Source organism: Anomaloglossus baeobatrachus, chromosome 2 (assembly GCF_048569485.1).
Source record: "Anomaloglossus baeobatrachus isolate aAnoBae1 chromosome 2, aAnoBae1.hap1, whole genome shotgun sequence".
Lineage (NCBI taxonomy): Eukaryota > Metazoa > Chordata > Amphibia > Anura > Aromobatidae > Anomaloglossus > Anomaloglossus baeobatrachus.
The window spans coordinates 470300217-470314439 of NC_134354.1; the positions used below are offsets into that span (position 1 = coordinate 470300217).

Below are 14223 nucleotides of genomic sequence, written 5' to 3' on the forward strand. Positions count from 1 at the left end.
GTGGCAGATAGAAAACAATAAATTCTAAAACAAATTAATCTAATACTGTGGCCTCCTTAGCGCTCTATCAGACCGTGCTTCTATACTTTAAAGTTGAGGTCTGGACCCATCCGTCAAGAGTCACTTTCATCTCATCATTCCATAAAAGGTTTGAAAAATCTGTCTTCAGATATTTCTAAAGGGGTTTTTACATGCAATGACATCACTAACGAGATGTCGTTGGGGGTCACAGAATTTGTGACGTACATTCAGCCTCGTTAGCGACGTCGTTTTGTGTGAAAAGCAGGAACGACCGTTAACGATCAAAATTACTCACCTTATCGTTGATCGTTGACACGTTGTTCTAATCCCAAATATCGTTGCTGTTGCAGGACGCAGGTTATTCGTAGTTCCTGCAGCAGCACACATCGCTATGTGTGACACCGCAGGAACGAGGAACAAATCATACCTGTGGCCGCCGGCAATGAGGAAGGAAGGAGGTGGGCGGGATGTTACAGCTGCTCATCTCCAACCCTCGCTTCTATTGGGCGGCTGCTTAGTGATGCAGCTGTGACTCTTAGAAAAGAGGCAGTTCGCTGGCCACAGCGATGCCACTAGGAAGGTAAGTATGTGTGACGGATGTTAGCGATGTTGTGCACCACATGCAGCGATTTGCCCGTGACTCACAACCGACGGGGGTGGGTGCTTTAAAGCAGCCTTTAGCCCAGTCTTGATGTTTCAACTTACAGTATGTGTCTTGTTCACTGCTGGTTGCTTTGAGTCTGCTTTACCTTGGTTATGGCTCTGAGCACTGACCACTTTGTATTCTGGGCACTCCAAGTCGGTTGCAATTTTGGAATATGACACCCCTTGATGATAATTTGTTCATAGTTGTTTCATGTTTGGTTCTTTTCAAGTATTTGGCAGTTGATGTGTGCTTTTTTCTCAACATGTTGTTTGCAACACTGTTGACTATTTGTCATACAACTCCTGATGATTCTGTGATCATGCCTCAATATCTTAGCAATTTCAAGAGTGCTGCACCCTCTGTAAGAATTTAAACAATTTTTACCTTTACAGAGTTAAATTTCTCTCTTGGCCAATTTTGCTTGACGAAAACAAGCTGCCTAATAATTATGCAAACAGTATATAGTTTTGCGAAAATCAACATGCAAATAATTATAATAAAGGATGTTATTTTCCAGTATAAATAAATCCACCATTTTTATAGTATATATCCAAAAAACTATGACCATTCTAGGCAGAATACTGTGGCTTATTATATCATTACATGATGGCTCATAGTGTGCTTTATGTAAGGAGATGTTGGGGTTTCCTTCTGTTGATATTGTATATAGTATAATATTAATCATAAAAAATAAAATAGATACTCACCTACTGAACTCTGCTGTTCCTCTACACCACTGTTTATGTCCACATTATAGTGTTCTTGCTCTCCCTTTTGGACTAAGCAGATCAAACAAGAAGGGAGGAACCCACAGGGCAACATGGACGGTATTTTGAAAATTATACGAGCACAGGAGATGAGCATCTAATTTTCTTTTCTTAAGACTACTATAGGTTATTTTTTTTATTTATTTTTTTAAATAAAAATTGCCTTAAGTGTTTCTGATAATAGTTTTTGATTAATGACTAAAGTCTTACATACACAGGCCCCGATAAACCAAAAGCTTCAATGCCCAAAAAGTGAACGTAAAATTTAGAGTAGAGCAAACATTTTGTGAGCTATTGCATTTTTACACCAGTTACTCCCAGCTTCACCAAAATGAGCAAAACTGGGCAGGCACAGGCAAGGTAGAGGGGCGTAATGCCACAGCTCATCTAATTCTTGGTGAACAGTGGCATTCCCTACACGGAGATGCACTTCACTCATCAGACTCTCCAGATTCATGTAGAAGGGTGCACCTCTTCATGAATCAAGAGCATCTGGCTCCACCACACCGACTCATCAAGACCAGTGAAAAAATCACCAGTCTTGATGGATCAGGGGCATAATATTTTCCATTATGCCAAAGCTATAAAACCATTTTTTTTAAACTGTGAAAAAAACTATAATTTTTGATTGATTTACATTAGTAAAACAGTGTTTCAGATACTGCATAACAAGAAATCATTTTGTTTTTCATGTTTAAGTTTCTGCATGCCCTATTTTGACTTTCCTCTAAGTCACATTTTGCTTGACTCTTAAAAATTAAGCTATTTATTTACTATAAGAAAAATAAAAATTACCTTAGAAGTCAGAATCCTGTAATACTGTACAGCACCTTGAAGCCATCTCATAAGACTTGCTGCTGCCACATTACCAGCAGTCTTCCTCTCCATGTTCTCGGGAGTAAACTGTATTTTCTTTGTATTTGTTTCCAGGAGTTCCAATGTAGACTGAGATAACTAAAGATTATAATTGTTGTTATAAATATTCTCATAAAAATGTTTAATGTTGCAAACATTTTATAAAATCTGTAAAGATTTCACCTGTGACATGTGGAAATTTGACAACTCATTTAGGAAGCGATCTATATTGGCCATCTGCCTCTTAGCTCCCTTTGCCCATGTCAGATCTGTGCTGGGTGACTTGAGAATTATGATGATAGATGCCATTAGCTCTTCAATGTCCACATCTGGCTTTTGCATTGCGCGCAGTTCTCCTATAAGTAAAATAATGGCATCAAAAGATGGTCTCACAATTTCTACTTTGTTTTATTTCCTTCTTCTAAGAGGTTTCCCTCAAAATCACATATCAAGGTTAGGTTCTCCACCATATCGTTAGTAGATATTGGAACAATACAAACCACTCCTTACCTAAAGCTGTTATGTCAATATTTTGCACCATTTGCTTAATGTTTTCTATTATAGCCGAACATTTGTATTCTGATTTCTGTAATGCAACTTGATACTCTGGGAGTAGTGATCTAAATTTCTTGATCTTCTTGAACTGTTGATGGACAACATGGATTTTCTGTTCCACCACAGCCTTGTCCTGAGCAATCTGATGTAATATTTTCAATGTTCCTTCATTGTGTTGTTCAAGCACAGTCTTTTCATATTTAAGATCATCAGTCAGTTTTTCATGTGTTTTAAGATTTTTATCAATGCGACTGAGAGTCTCCAAGGCCAGCTCATGCTCTTTTTTTACTAAGGCATACTGATCTTGTAGAAGAGCTTTGAAACATTGAACAAATTTCTCAAAGTATGCATTGGTTATATTTCCATATTTTTGATTTGTTGACTTGGCAAGCTCAGTGACAGAAAGGTGCATGGACGATAAGAGATGACACACATTTTCAATTTCCTGTTTGGTCAAATTATCCAAATCCTGAATATGATCACTTGCATGTTCCACTAGGTCTTCCCTAAAAGACAAATGACACATTAGGATGCACTTACTGTAGACTGTAAAACTAAACAAACTGGGGGAGTTATTGTTATAAAACTGCAAATTTTAGCAAACATCAACCTTTCTGACTTTTTTCCATTCATCTCGTGAAAAGTAGGCCAACACTGTGACTGATTTATTAAACGTATGACATAACATATCAGGCGTAGATTTAATTTTACATAGTTACATAGTTACATAGTTACATAGGTTGAAAAAAGACCTAGGTCCATCTAGTTCAACCTTCCTCCACCAGTTCTACATTTTGTCCCTAAGTCACTTATAACCAACAATGTTGTGTGTAGTGAGGAAAACATCCAGCCCTTTTTAAAAGCTGTTATAGTATCTGCCATTACTACCTCTTGTGGTAGGACATTCCACAGTCTGACTGCTCTAACTGTAAAGAACGCTTTCCTATTTAGCTGTCGGAATCGCTTTTCTTCCACTCGCAGTGTATGCCCCCTGGTCCTTAGTTTTGTCTTTGGAAGAAATAAGTCATGTGCCTGTCCTTTATATTGACCACACATGTATTTATTCATATAAATGAGATCTCCTCTGAGACGTCTTTTTTCTAAGCTAGACATATCTAACTTTTTCAACCTCTCATCATATATGAGGCCTTCCATTCCTTGTAGTAGTCTAGTTAGCCGCCTTTGAACTGATTCTAACCTCTGTATGTCCTTTTTAAAATGTGGAGCCTAAAACTGAATCCCATATTCCAGATGTGGCCTTACAAGTGATTTATAGACGGGTAACAATACGTTGGGATCACGGGATCTAATTTCTCTTTATACACCCTAAAATTTTGTTTGCTTTAGCAGCTGCTGCCTGACATTGAATACTGCTGCTCAGCCTATTTGTAATGAGAATACCCAAGTCCTTCTCCTGTTCTGTAGTCCCGAGTTTACTTCCATTTAATGTATACGCAGCTATCCTCCATAATACGAACATCACACCTCCGTCTCCAAGACTTTTCTCGTGCCGCGCCAGTTTTCTGGAATGCACTACCCCAAAGAATGCGACTAATATCCAGCCCCCAAGTTTTTAAGCGTACATTAAAAACACATCTCTTCAGACAAGCTTATCATAATAACTTACTAACCTAAGGCTATGTGCCCATGCTGCGGAAAATGTGCGGAATTTGCTGTGGATTTTTCGCGGAAATTCCGCAGATTTTTCAACAATCTGCAGCACAGCTACTCCCCAGCCATTTCTATGGCATTTAAGAACTGCTGTGCCCACCCTGCGTTTTTTCTGCAGCGGAAATAATGCTGATTTCCCTGCGGAAAAATCAGCAGCATGGGAATTATTCCTGCGGACTTCTCCGCAGGGTCCCATATACTTACCTGCCTTGATAGAAGACAACAATGTCACTTTCTCTGTCCGGTGCACAGGAGCGCGGTCGATCCAGGTACAGGAAGGAAGAGGTGGGTGGGGCCTGCACGAGCTCCGGTCATGTGACAGCTGGAGCTAGTGCAGGCCCGCTCACCTTCTCCAGCACAGTGCACCTGACGCTGACAGAGTGACCCGGCCGTCGGAAAGCGAGGTGCTGCATGATGGAGGTAAGTAATATGAACGCCCCGATCACTGCAGCACTTGTTCTGCATTGAGGATGCAGTGCCGAAGCCATGGTACTGTATCCTCAATGCAGAATGCCCGCAACATATCCACAGGACATTCTGAAATACATCCGCAGCATGGAAACAGACAGAAGTTTTGCTGCAGTTTTCTGTGAGCACCTGCGGAATGTCCTGCGGATATAACCGCAGGACACTGTCCCCGTGGGTACATAGCCTAACTCCCCCCTGTCCCACCTTCTAAATGCTACTCGTAACCTTCTCTCTCCTATTTCTGTCCTCATATCCTACATACAACCAATAGCACGTAAGGGCACCCAAACGTTTACTGTCTAAAGACCAGATCATTCATCTTTATATGTAACTAATAAACTAGCGTAACGATGGCCGGCCAGATCTACAAGTGTGCTTCACCTTTTGTGTCCCCCCTTCTTCCCCATAGATTGTAAGCCTTCAAGCAGGGCCCTCATTCCTACTGTAGCTGTTGAATTATGTACCATTTTGTTTTGTTTTTGTCTATACAAGCCCCCACCTGATTGTAAAGTGCTGCGGAATATGTTGGCGCTATATAAATAAACTTTATTATTATTATTAGCTATAGGATTACTCCGTCCTAGGTGCATTACTTTACATTTATCAACATTAAATCTCATTTGCCAAGTATCTGCCCATTCTAACATCTTATCCAGATCTTTTTGTAATATTGTACTATCAAGGTCAGTTTTTAATATCCTACATAGTTTGGTGTCATCACCAAAAACTGACACTTTACTATCTATCCCATCCACAAGGTCACTAATAAAGAGATTAAAAAGAATCGGTCTTAGCACAGATCCCTGTGGTACCCCACTGCTGACTATAGCCCATTTAGAGTATGTACCATTTAATATTTGCTTAACTTGACAGAAATGTATTAGGAGGAACATACTGTGTAAGATCTTATATATTATCAGATGTATAAAAAACTCCATATAAAACTACAGCAGTTATAAATATTATTAATTAAAAAAAATACAGGTATGCAAAATTTGGGTTTATGAAATTTTTTCAAACCCAATGACTGATTTTTATGTTTTCTTATGCCACGATATAAAAAAACACTGCTATTTTAACTATCACGTATGGATTTTGCACAAAACGAGTGTAAAACTATGTACAAGCAAGATGAATAAGAAACATTTTTATTATAGCCAAAAATGCCCACAATAATATAAATAAAATTGAACATTCAATTCTGCAACTTTATTGGATATTAATTCTCCCGCCTTTTCCTTTTCTCTTCAAAACGTCTCCTGATACTTTTTCTATTATAGAAGGCCTGTGGATCTTATCTGTGAAGCATCCAGGAGTAGTCCCCCATGATGTTCACGTTCCATCTACACTGTGTGCAGAATTATTAGGCAAATGAGTATTTTAATCACATGATACTTTTTATACATGTTGTCCTATTCCAAGCTGTATAGGCTTCAGAGCCAATTACCAATTAAGTAAATCAGATGATGTGCATCTCGGTAATGAGGAGGGGTGTGGTGTAATGACATGAACACAATATATAAGGTGTGCTTAATTATTAGGCAACTTCCTTTCCTTTTGCAAAATGGGTCAGAAGAGAGATTTGAAGGGCTCTGAAAAGTCCAAAATTGTGAGATGTATTGCAGACGGATGCAGCAGTTTTAAAATTGCCAAACATTTGAAGCGTGATCACCGATCAATCAAGCGTTTCATGGCAAATAGCCAACAAGGTCGCAAGAAGCCTGTTGGGCAAAAAAAGCGCAAAATAACTGCCCATGAATTGAGGAAAATCAAGCGTGAAGCTGCCAAGATGCCAGTTGCCACCAGTTTGGCCATATTTCAGAGCTGCAACATTACTGGAGTATCAAAAAGCACAAGGTGTGCCATACTCAGGGACATGGCCAAGATAAGGAAGGCTGATAAATGACCACCTTTGAACAAGAAACCTAAGATAAAACGTCAAGACTGGGCCAAGAAATATCTTAAGACTGATTTTTCAAAGGTTTTATGGACTGATGAAATGAGAGTGACTCTTGATGGGCCAGATGGCTGGGTCAGAGGCTGGATCAGTAAAGGACAGAGAGCTCCACTCCAACTCAGACAACAGCAAGGTGGAGGTGGGGTACTGGTATGGGCTGGTATTGTAGAGCGCTGCCACACCCCAGGCCCTTGGGATACTTGGTTCCGGGTGGTGGATAATGGGGATCACCGTCACAGGTGGCCGTGCCCGGTTCCATTACCTGGGGGGCGCTCGGTAACAGGGTTATTTTATATGTCACTTGTGACGCCACTGGTGGGTTGTGGTAATAAGATGTCCCGCCGCTGCTGTGGTTTTAGGGACAGATGGTATAGCAGCAAGTGTGTTCGCACCCTCCGCCAGTAGGGGCTTAAGTCCCATGTAGGTGTGCTGCGCCTTGTGGTGCGCCAGTAATAAACACGACACAATTCTTGCAGATTAACTGGTATTTACTCACTGGATGTTGCAAGTGTAGTTTGGTACGGCTGGTTAACCAACTTTCCTTTGTCCTGGTGCTGACATGAGTCCCAGTTGAGCCCTCCATGCACATGCAGAGCTGGTGGTCCCCTTGCCTGAAGCTGTTGGTGACCTGCGACGCTCCGCTCCTTTGTCTTTCCGGGCCCAGTATGACAGGCCTCGCGGTCCCTTGTGGGTTAGGCTACTTCTCTGTGCCCTCTCCCGGGTCCTATATAGGAGGCTGTGTCCCAGAGCCTATGGGTGGTGTGATACCCTGGAAGTCACCACACACGGCTGGATCAGCAGACCGCCTGCAGCTGTCGTCTACTCTGGGGTCCAGTACCCCCTCGTGCGTAGTGCCTGGGATCTGTCTACCCTCAGGCTACTACCTCCTAGTCACCTTTTGGGGGTCTCCTCACAATCCTCACACCCCTCTCACTCTCTGGCTCCTTTCAACTGTCCCTCCTTCAACTGTCGTTTTTTCCTTTCTGCCAACTCTGCCTAGCAACACCTGTTGCTTCTGACAAGCCACACCCCTTTCCCTGGCTAACAGCTAAGGGATTGGTTCTCACACCTGACCACTGTTATCCTTCTACATGCTGCGCCCAGGTCTCAGGGAATGTGCCCCTACCTGTGTGTGAGGTGTGGGTTGTCAGCATAGGGTGTTCCAGAAAGCCTTAGGATCCTGCAGATCACTGGGGTAGCATATCCCAGGGTGCTGCATTCCCCCTTGGTTAAGACCAGCATGTCCGCGGGCTGCAAAACAAGAAACTCTGCAAAATATATATTATTTTTAAAATGGCAATAAATAACAAATATACATTTGTAAAAGGTTAATACTCCGTACACTTTTCTTCCCACCACCCACAGTCTCTGAGGCCACTATCCGGTGAACCTCTCCTAACGTCCTTGTGACTATTCCCTGTGGGGACTGTCCTAGGGAGCACATCACCGGTTATGATAGTGATGGGGGTCTCAGCCTGCTCCGCTGCAGACCCTCCCTGCGACTTCCGGCTCACCTTTTAGGGTGTTGGGAACAAAAGTTCAGTTCCTGGGTAATATCAAGGAAAAGCACCAAGTGTGCAACTATATACAAATGTTTTTGTGCCACGCCAGTCCTGTGGCTTAGGTCCAGAAAAACAAAGGATGGGGAAAAACCTGGATTCTTCCCAAAGGGAGGCACAGTCCTTAAAAAAACATTACGAACAGTTGTTAGTGACCCAAAAGTCCATACAGGTCAGTCTCTGTAGGGTCAACATGCTTAATATACATTATTTACATTTTACATACAGTTAATATGTATTTAATAACCATCTTTAGTAGTATTCCCAGTCTCCTAGTCTGGATGGGGGATGACCAATGTTGCTTCTGTTTGACCTACTCAACTCTGGTGTGTCAATGTTGTTTGTGTTTTGTACTACACTTGGTATGGTAGGTTGACTTGGTAAGTATCTACGTGTTCTTACCCTTACTGTAGGATTGACAAGGTCAATGTTTGCAGAACGTTCTGGTTCAACTTCCCCTGAGATTTCTTCTGGTTCTTGAACTGGTACAAGTTCTTCTTGTCTTGGTACAGGTTTTTCTGGTACTTGTGGAAAGGTGATACAAGGTATTACTATGGCTCCATTGTATTGCAGCCAGTCTTCTGGAAAATCTCCTAATACAGTATGGATCATTTTCTTCTTTGGCTCAGATTGAGGTAGATTTACAATTCTTTCTGTACTTTCTTTTGGCACCAACTGTTCTGGGCATTTCTTTAAATGGTCTCTAGAAACAGCTGTTGATGTTTTTCCTTCATCTTTGCTAATAATACAGACTTTTTTGTTGTCAAAGTTAGATGTTTGGACAATGTAAGGTTCTTCTTCCCATTGATCATCAAGTTTATGAAGTCTTCTTTTTTTTTAGTACCCTTTCTCCAGGTGTCAATGGTACAGCTTTTGCGTTTTTATTGTAATCTCTTTCTTGTTTTTCCCTACTTTGGTCTAAATTCCTTTCAATACATTCTTGAACTTTTTTGTATTGAGCTTCACGAGCTGTATTCCAATCACTTTGTGGATGGTCTTCAGGGTTTAGGACTCCCATGTCTAAGTCAACGGGTAATCTTCCTGGTCTTGCTCACATAAGATAAGCTGGGGTGAAGTTTGTAGACCCTACGGGGATGTTGTTATACATATCCACTAGGTCAGGCAATTTTTCTGGCCATTTGTTCCTATCTTCCAGTGGTAGGGTCTTTAGCATATCAATGATGATCTGATTCATTTTCTCACACCTTCCATTTCCTTGAGGGTGATAGGATGTTGTACGAATCTTTTTACAACCATACATATTACAGAACTCTTGAAAAACTTCTGCTTCAAACGCTGGTCCTTGATCTGCAATCACTTGCTCTGGATAACCATGAGGTCTGCTAAAGTAGCCTTGAAACGCTTTTGCTGCTGTTTGTGCTGTTAGGTCCTTGACTGGTACTACTACAAGGATTCTTGAATAGTGGTCTACAATGGTAAGGGCATAAGTATAACCTTTGGTACTCGGTGTTAACTTCACATGGTCTTAAGCTGGGTTCACACTAAGCGACAGCGACAACGACGTCGCTGTTACGTCACCATTTTCGGTGACGTAACAGCGACCTTGTAAGTCGCTGTTATGATCGCTGCTTAGCTGTCAAACACAGCAGAAGCAGCGATCATAACGTCGCTGTGCTACATGTGCAGAGAGCAGGGAGCCGCGCTTAGCGCTGGCTCCTTGCTCTCCTAGGTACAGTACACATCGGGTTAATTTACCCGATGTGTGATGCAGCTACATGTCCCAGTGCAGAGAGCAGGGATCCGCGCGCACTGCTTAGCGCTGGCTCCTTGCTCTCCTTGCTACAGTATACATCGGGTTAATTAACCCGATGTGTGCTGCAGCTACATGTCACAGTGCAGAGAGCAGGGAGCCGCGCACACTGCTTAGTGCTGGCTCCTTGCTCTCCTTGCTACAGTATACATCGGGTTAATTACCCGATGCGTACTGCAGCCACATGTGCACAGAGCAGGAGCCGGCACTGGCAGCAAGAGCGGAGGCTGGTAACGAAGGTAAATATCGGGTAACCAGGGAAAGGTCTTCCCTTGGTTACCCGATGTTTACGCTGGTTACAGCTTACCGCAGCTGCCAGTGCCGGCTCCTGCTCGATTCATTTCGTCGCTCTCTCGCTGCCACACACAGCGATGTGTGTGTCACAGCGGGAGAGTGACGACCAAAAAATGAAGCTGGACATTCAGCAACGACCGGCGACCTCACAGCAGGGGCCAGGTCATTGCTGGATGTCACACACAGCGACAGCGACGGGACGTCACTGCAACGTCACAGAAAATGGTGACGTAGCAGCGACGTCGTTGTCGTTGTCGCTGTGTGTGACACCAGCTTAAGGCGACTAGTTCTAGAGGTTGTTTGGTAACAATTGGCTGCACTGGTGCTCTTTGACTATCTCTGTCTTTTCTTCTTAAAGCACATGGACCACAATTTCTACACCAGTTTTCGATAGAAGATCTCATTCCAACCCAGTAGAATCTTTTACGGAGTAATATCTCAAGTTTCTTCCAACCGAAGTGTCCGGCGTCATTGTGGTACACTTCTAACACTATTGGGACATCTCTTTTTAGTATTATCACTTGCCACCTCATCTCGTGAGTTTTTGTATTGATGAATCGTCTACAGAGTGTTCCCCGGTGGATAAACAACTTATTCCTATTCTTCCACAGATGTTGGGCTTCTTGTGGAGCCTCTGGTGCAAGACGAGAATCAGTTTGGCTTACGAGTCTCTTGATTAAGCTGACAGCGGAATCACTGTCCTGTGTCTCTTTCCAACTAAAATGTGATAAAGGTTTCAAGGTTGCCTCTTTTGGTCTAGAACCAGTTTGTTGACATTGGCATGTTCTCTTGCGATGGAAGGCAGGTAACTTTATTTCTTCTAGCTCATCTATGTCTTCTCCCTCTTCTTGCAAATGGGGCATTCTTGACAGCGCATCTGCATTTGCGTTCTTACGTCCAGCTCTGTACTTGATGGTAAAGTCATAGTTGGATAACCGAGCTGCCCAGCGTTGTTCTAATGCGCCCAACTTTGCTGTGTCTAGATGGGTAAGAGGATTATTGTCAGTGAAGACTGTAAACTTAGTGGCTGCTAGATAGTGCTTGAACCTCTCAGTGATAGCCCAGACCATGGCCAGCAACTCCAACTTGAAGGAGCTGTAATTTTCCAGATTTCTCTCAGTAGGCCGAAGCTTCCTGCTAGCGTAGGAAATTACTCACTCTCTCCCATTCTGGACCTGTGACAACACTGCTCCTAATCCCACATTGCTGGCATCTGTGTACAGCACAAAGGGTAAGTTGTAGTCTGGGTAAGCAAGAATTTCTTCCCCCGTCAGAGCCCACTTCATTTGTTTGAAGGAACTTTCTTCTTTTTCGCCCCATTTGAATGGAGGATCAGACTTCTTGCCTTTCTTGGGTTGACCAACCAGGAGGTCTTGCAAGGGGGCAGCCATCTTGGTGTAACCTTTGATAAATCTTCGGTAGTATCCTACCAGGCCAAGGAACTGACGTACCTCTTTGATAGTAGTTGGTCTTGGCCAGCTCTTGATAACTGTTATCTTGTCTGGATCTGGCGCGAGTCCTTCAGCACTGACTACGTGTCCCAGATACTGAACCTTGGGTTTAAGGAGATGGCACTTGGATGGTTTCAGCTTCATGTCGTACTTGGATAGTGCTTCAAACACCGCTGCCAGATGTTCCAGATGGTCTTCGTAGGACTTGAAGAACACAATGACGTCATCTAAATAGAGTAGTACAGTTTCAAAGTTCAGATGCCCCAGACAACAGTCCATCAGGTTCCAGGTGCGTTACAGAGTCCAAACGGCATTCTGTTGAACTCGCACAGGCCCATCGGGGTGGCAAACGCATTTTTCTCCCGGTCTTCCTCTGCTACAGAGACCTGCCAATACCCACTAGTAAGGTCTAAGGTGGAAAAGTAGTTAGCAGTCTTGAGTGCAGCTAATGACTCTTCTATGCGGGGTAATGGGTAGGCATCCTTATGTGTAATGTGATTTATCTGCCTGTAATCTACACACATCCGCATGGTGCCATCTTTTTTTCTCACTAAGACTAGTGAAGCTGCCCAAGGGCTACAACTATCTCGGATAACCCCAGCCTCCTTCATGTCATGTAGCATTTCTTTGGCCCTCTGATAGTGTTTTGGTGGTACAGGTCTGTATCGCTCTCTGATGGGAGGATGGTTCCCAGTGGGGATATGGTGTTGTACCCCTTTAATTCTCCCGAAATCCAATGGATGCTTACTGAAGACTGGTTCATATTCCTGCACAACCCGGTATACTCCTTGCTTCTGGTAAGAAGGCGTGGAGTCGGTACCAACATGGAGTTCCTGGCACCAATTTGCTAATTGCTCATCTTCCAGGTCTGTTGGGGCAAGTGGTTCTGCTCCTTGAATGGCATTTTCAGTGATGGTAAACAATTTACCAATGGTAGCGTACCTGGGCAATTTGGCTTCCTCGTCCCCACAATTTAATATACGTACAGGAACTCTCCCTTTGTGTACATTGACTACCCCCCTGGCTGTCAGGATTGTGGACCAGTCCCCTGAGTACACGGGCTCTACCACTGCCTGGTAATCTCGCCCTCTAGGACCTATGGATACCCGACACCACACCATCATTTCACTTCTTGGATGTAACACAATGGGGTTAGAATCCATTACCTGCACACTACCCAGTTCTCCACCAGACTGGTTTACCTGTTGTTTTAGCAAGAGGGCTTTAATCTCCTTCTGCAGGACCCTTTGCTGCCTGGCATCGGCAGTCTTGACGATCTGTTGGAGCAAGAACAATATTTCTCCCAAACAATTTTCGATGACATTGGTACCTAGGATCACATGGGGATTTCTATCATTTGCATCAGTTTTAACAACAATCAATCCCTGACCCCTAAGCTCCACCCTCCCCACCTTTATGGTTACTTCTTTAAATCCTATCTGCTCTACCGGTAACCCATTTACAGCATATATGGTGAGGCTTGGATCAGGTCGGGTGAGTTCTTCATCACACCAGAAGCGGCAGTACAGCTCATAGGGAATGGTGGTTACCTGTGAACCGGTGTCCAACAATGCAGAAGTGGGGATCCCGTGCAAGGTAATGGACAGAATCGGATGTCCTCCCACATACCGGTCACGCCATTCCATTGGGCCTTGTCGACTTACACCTGGGGATTGGCCCTTGGCCCCAGGGGTTGCATAATTAAAGGACACCTTCTTGCAAGATGGCCTGTTTTACCGCAATGCCGGCAGATGGGTTGTCCTGAAGAACAATAGCGATCGGTGGGTCTTCCTCGCAGTGGGGGACTCCTCCGGTTCCTCATCCACAGGACGTCCTCAGGGCAGTTAGCAAGCAGGATACGGTCTGGTGGATTGGGCTCTGGACCAAGCTGCATAGCTTTGAGGATCTTTGCTACGTCCTCGCTGAGTCGCTGTACTTGGTAACGCAGGTCCTCTGGTGCACTAGGGGTCGCAACCTGCCCATTGGCCTTTGCTGGAGTAGAGGAGGCAGGTTCCACTTCCAAGGAAGGGACACTGGCAGGTAGCACCATCAGGGTAGAGTCTGAGGTTGCCGGGGGCTGCAACGCCTTGATAGCCCGGCCTTTTAGAGTTGCAAAGTCCGAATCAGCATGTTCAAGGGACCACAGGCGCAGTTGCTTGCGGTCCTCTGATGACAACATGCCCTGTATGAACTGCTCCGTTAGCATCC

General features: G+C 43.8%; 1 protein-coding gene across 1 annotated transcript in view; it reads right to left on the minus strand.

Moving 5' to 3' along the window:
• The window catches only part of LOC142291659 (uncharacterized), a 1021181-nt gene that overhangs the window by 540837 nt on the left and 466121 nt on the right, over positions 1-14223 (minus strand). The window contains exons 66-68 of the mRNA XM_075336344.1: positions 2800-3350; positions 2473-2645; positions 2230-2388 (exon numbers count right to left, since the gene is read on the minus strand). Of these exons, the coding sequence (XP_075192459.1) occupies positions 2230-2388; positions 2473-2645; positions 2800-3350 (883 nt within the window). The remainder of the gene's footprint in view (positions 1-2229; positions 2389-2472; positions 2646-2799; positions 3351-14223) is intronic.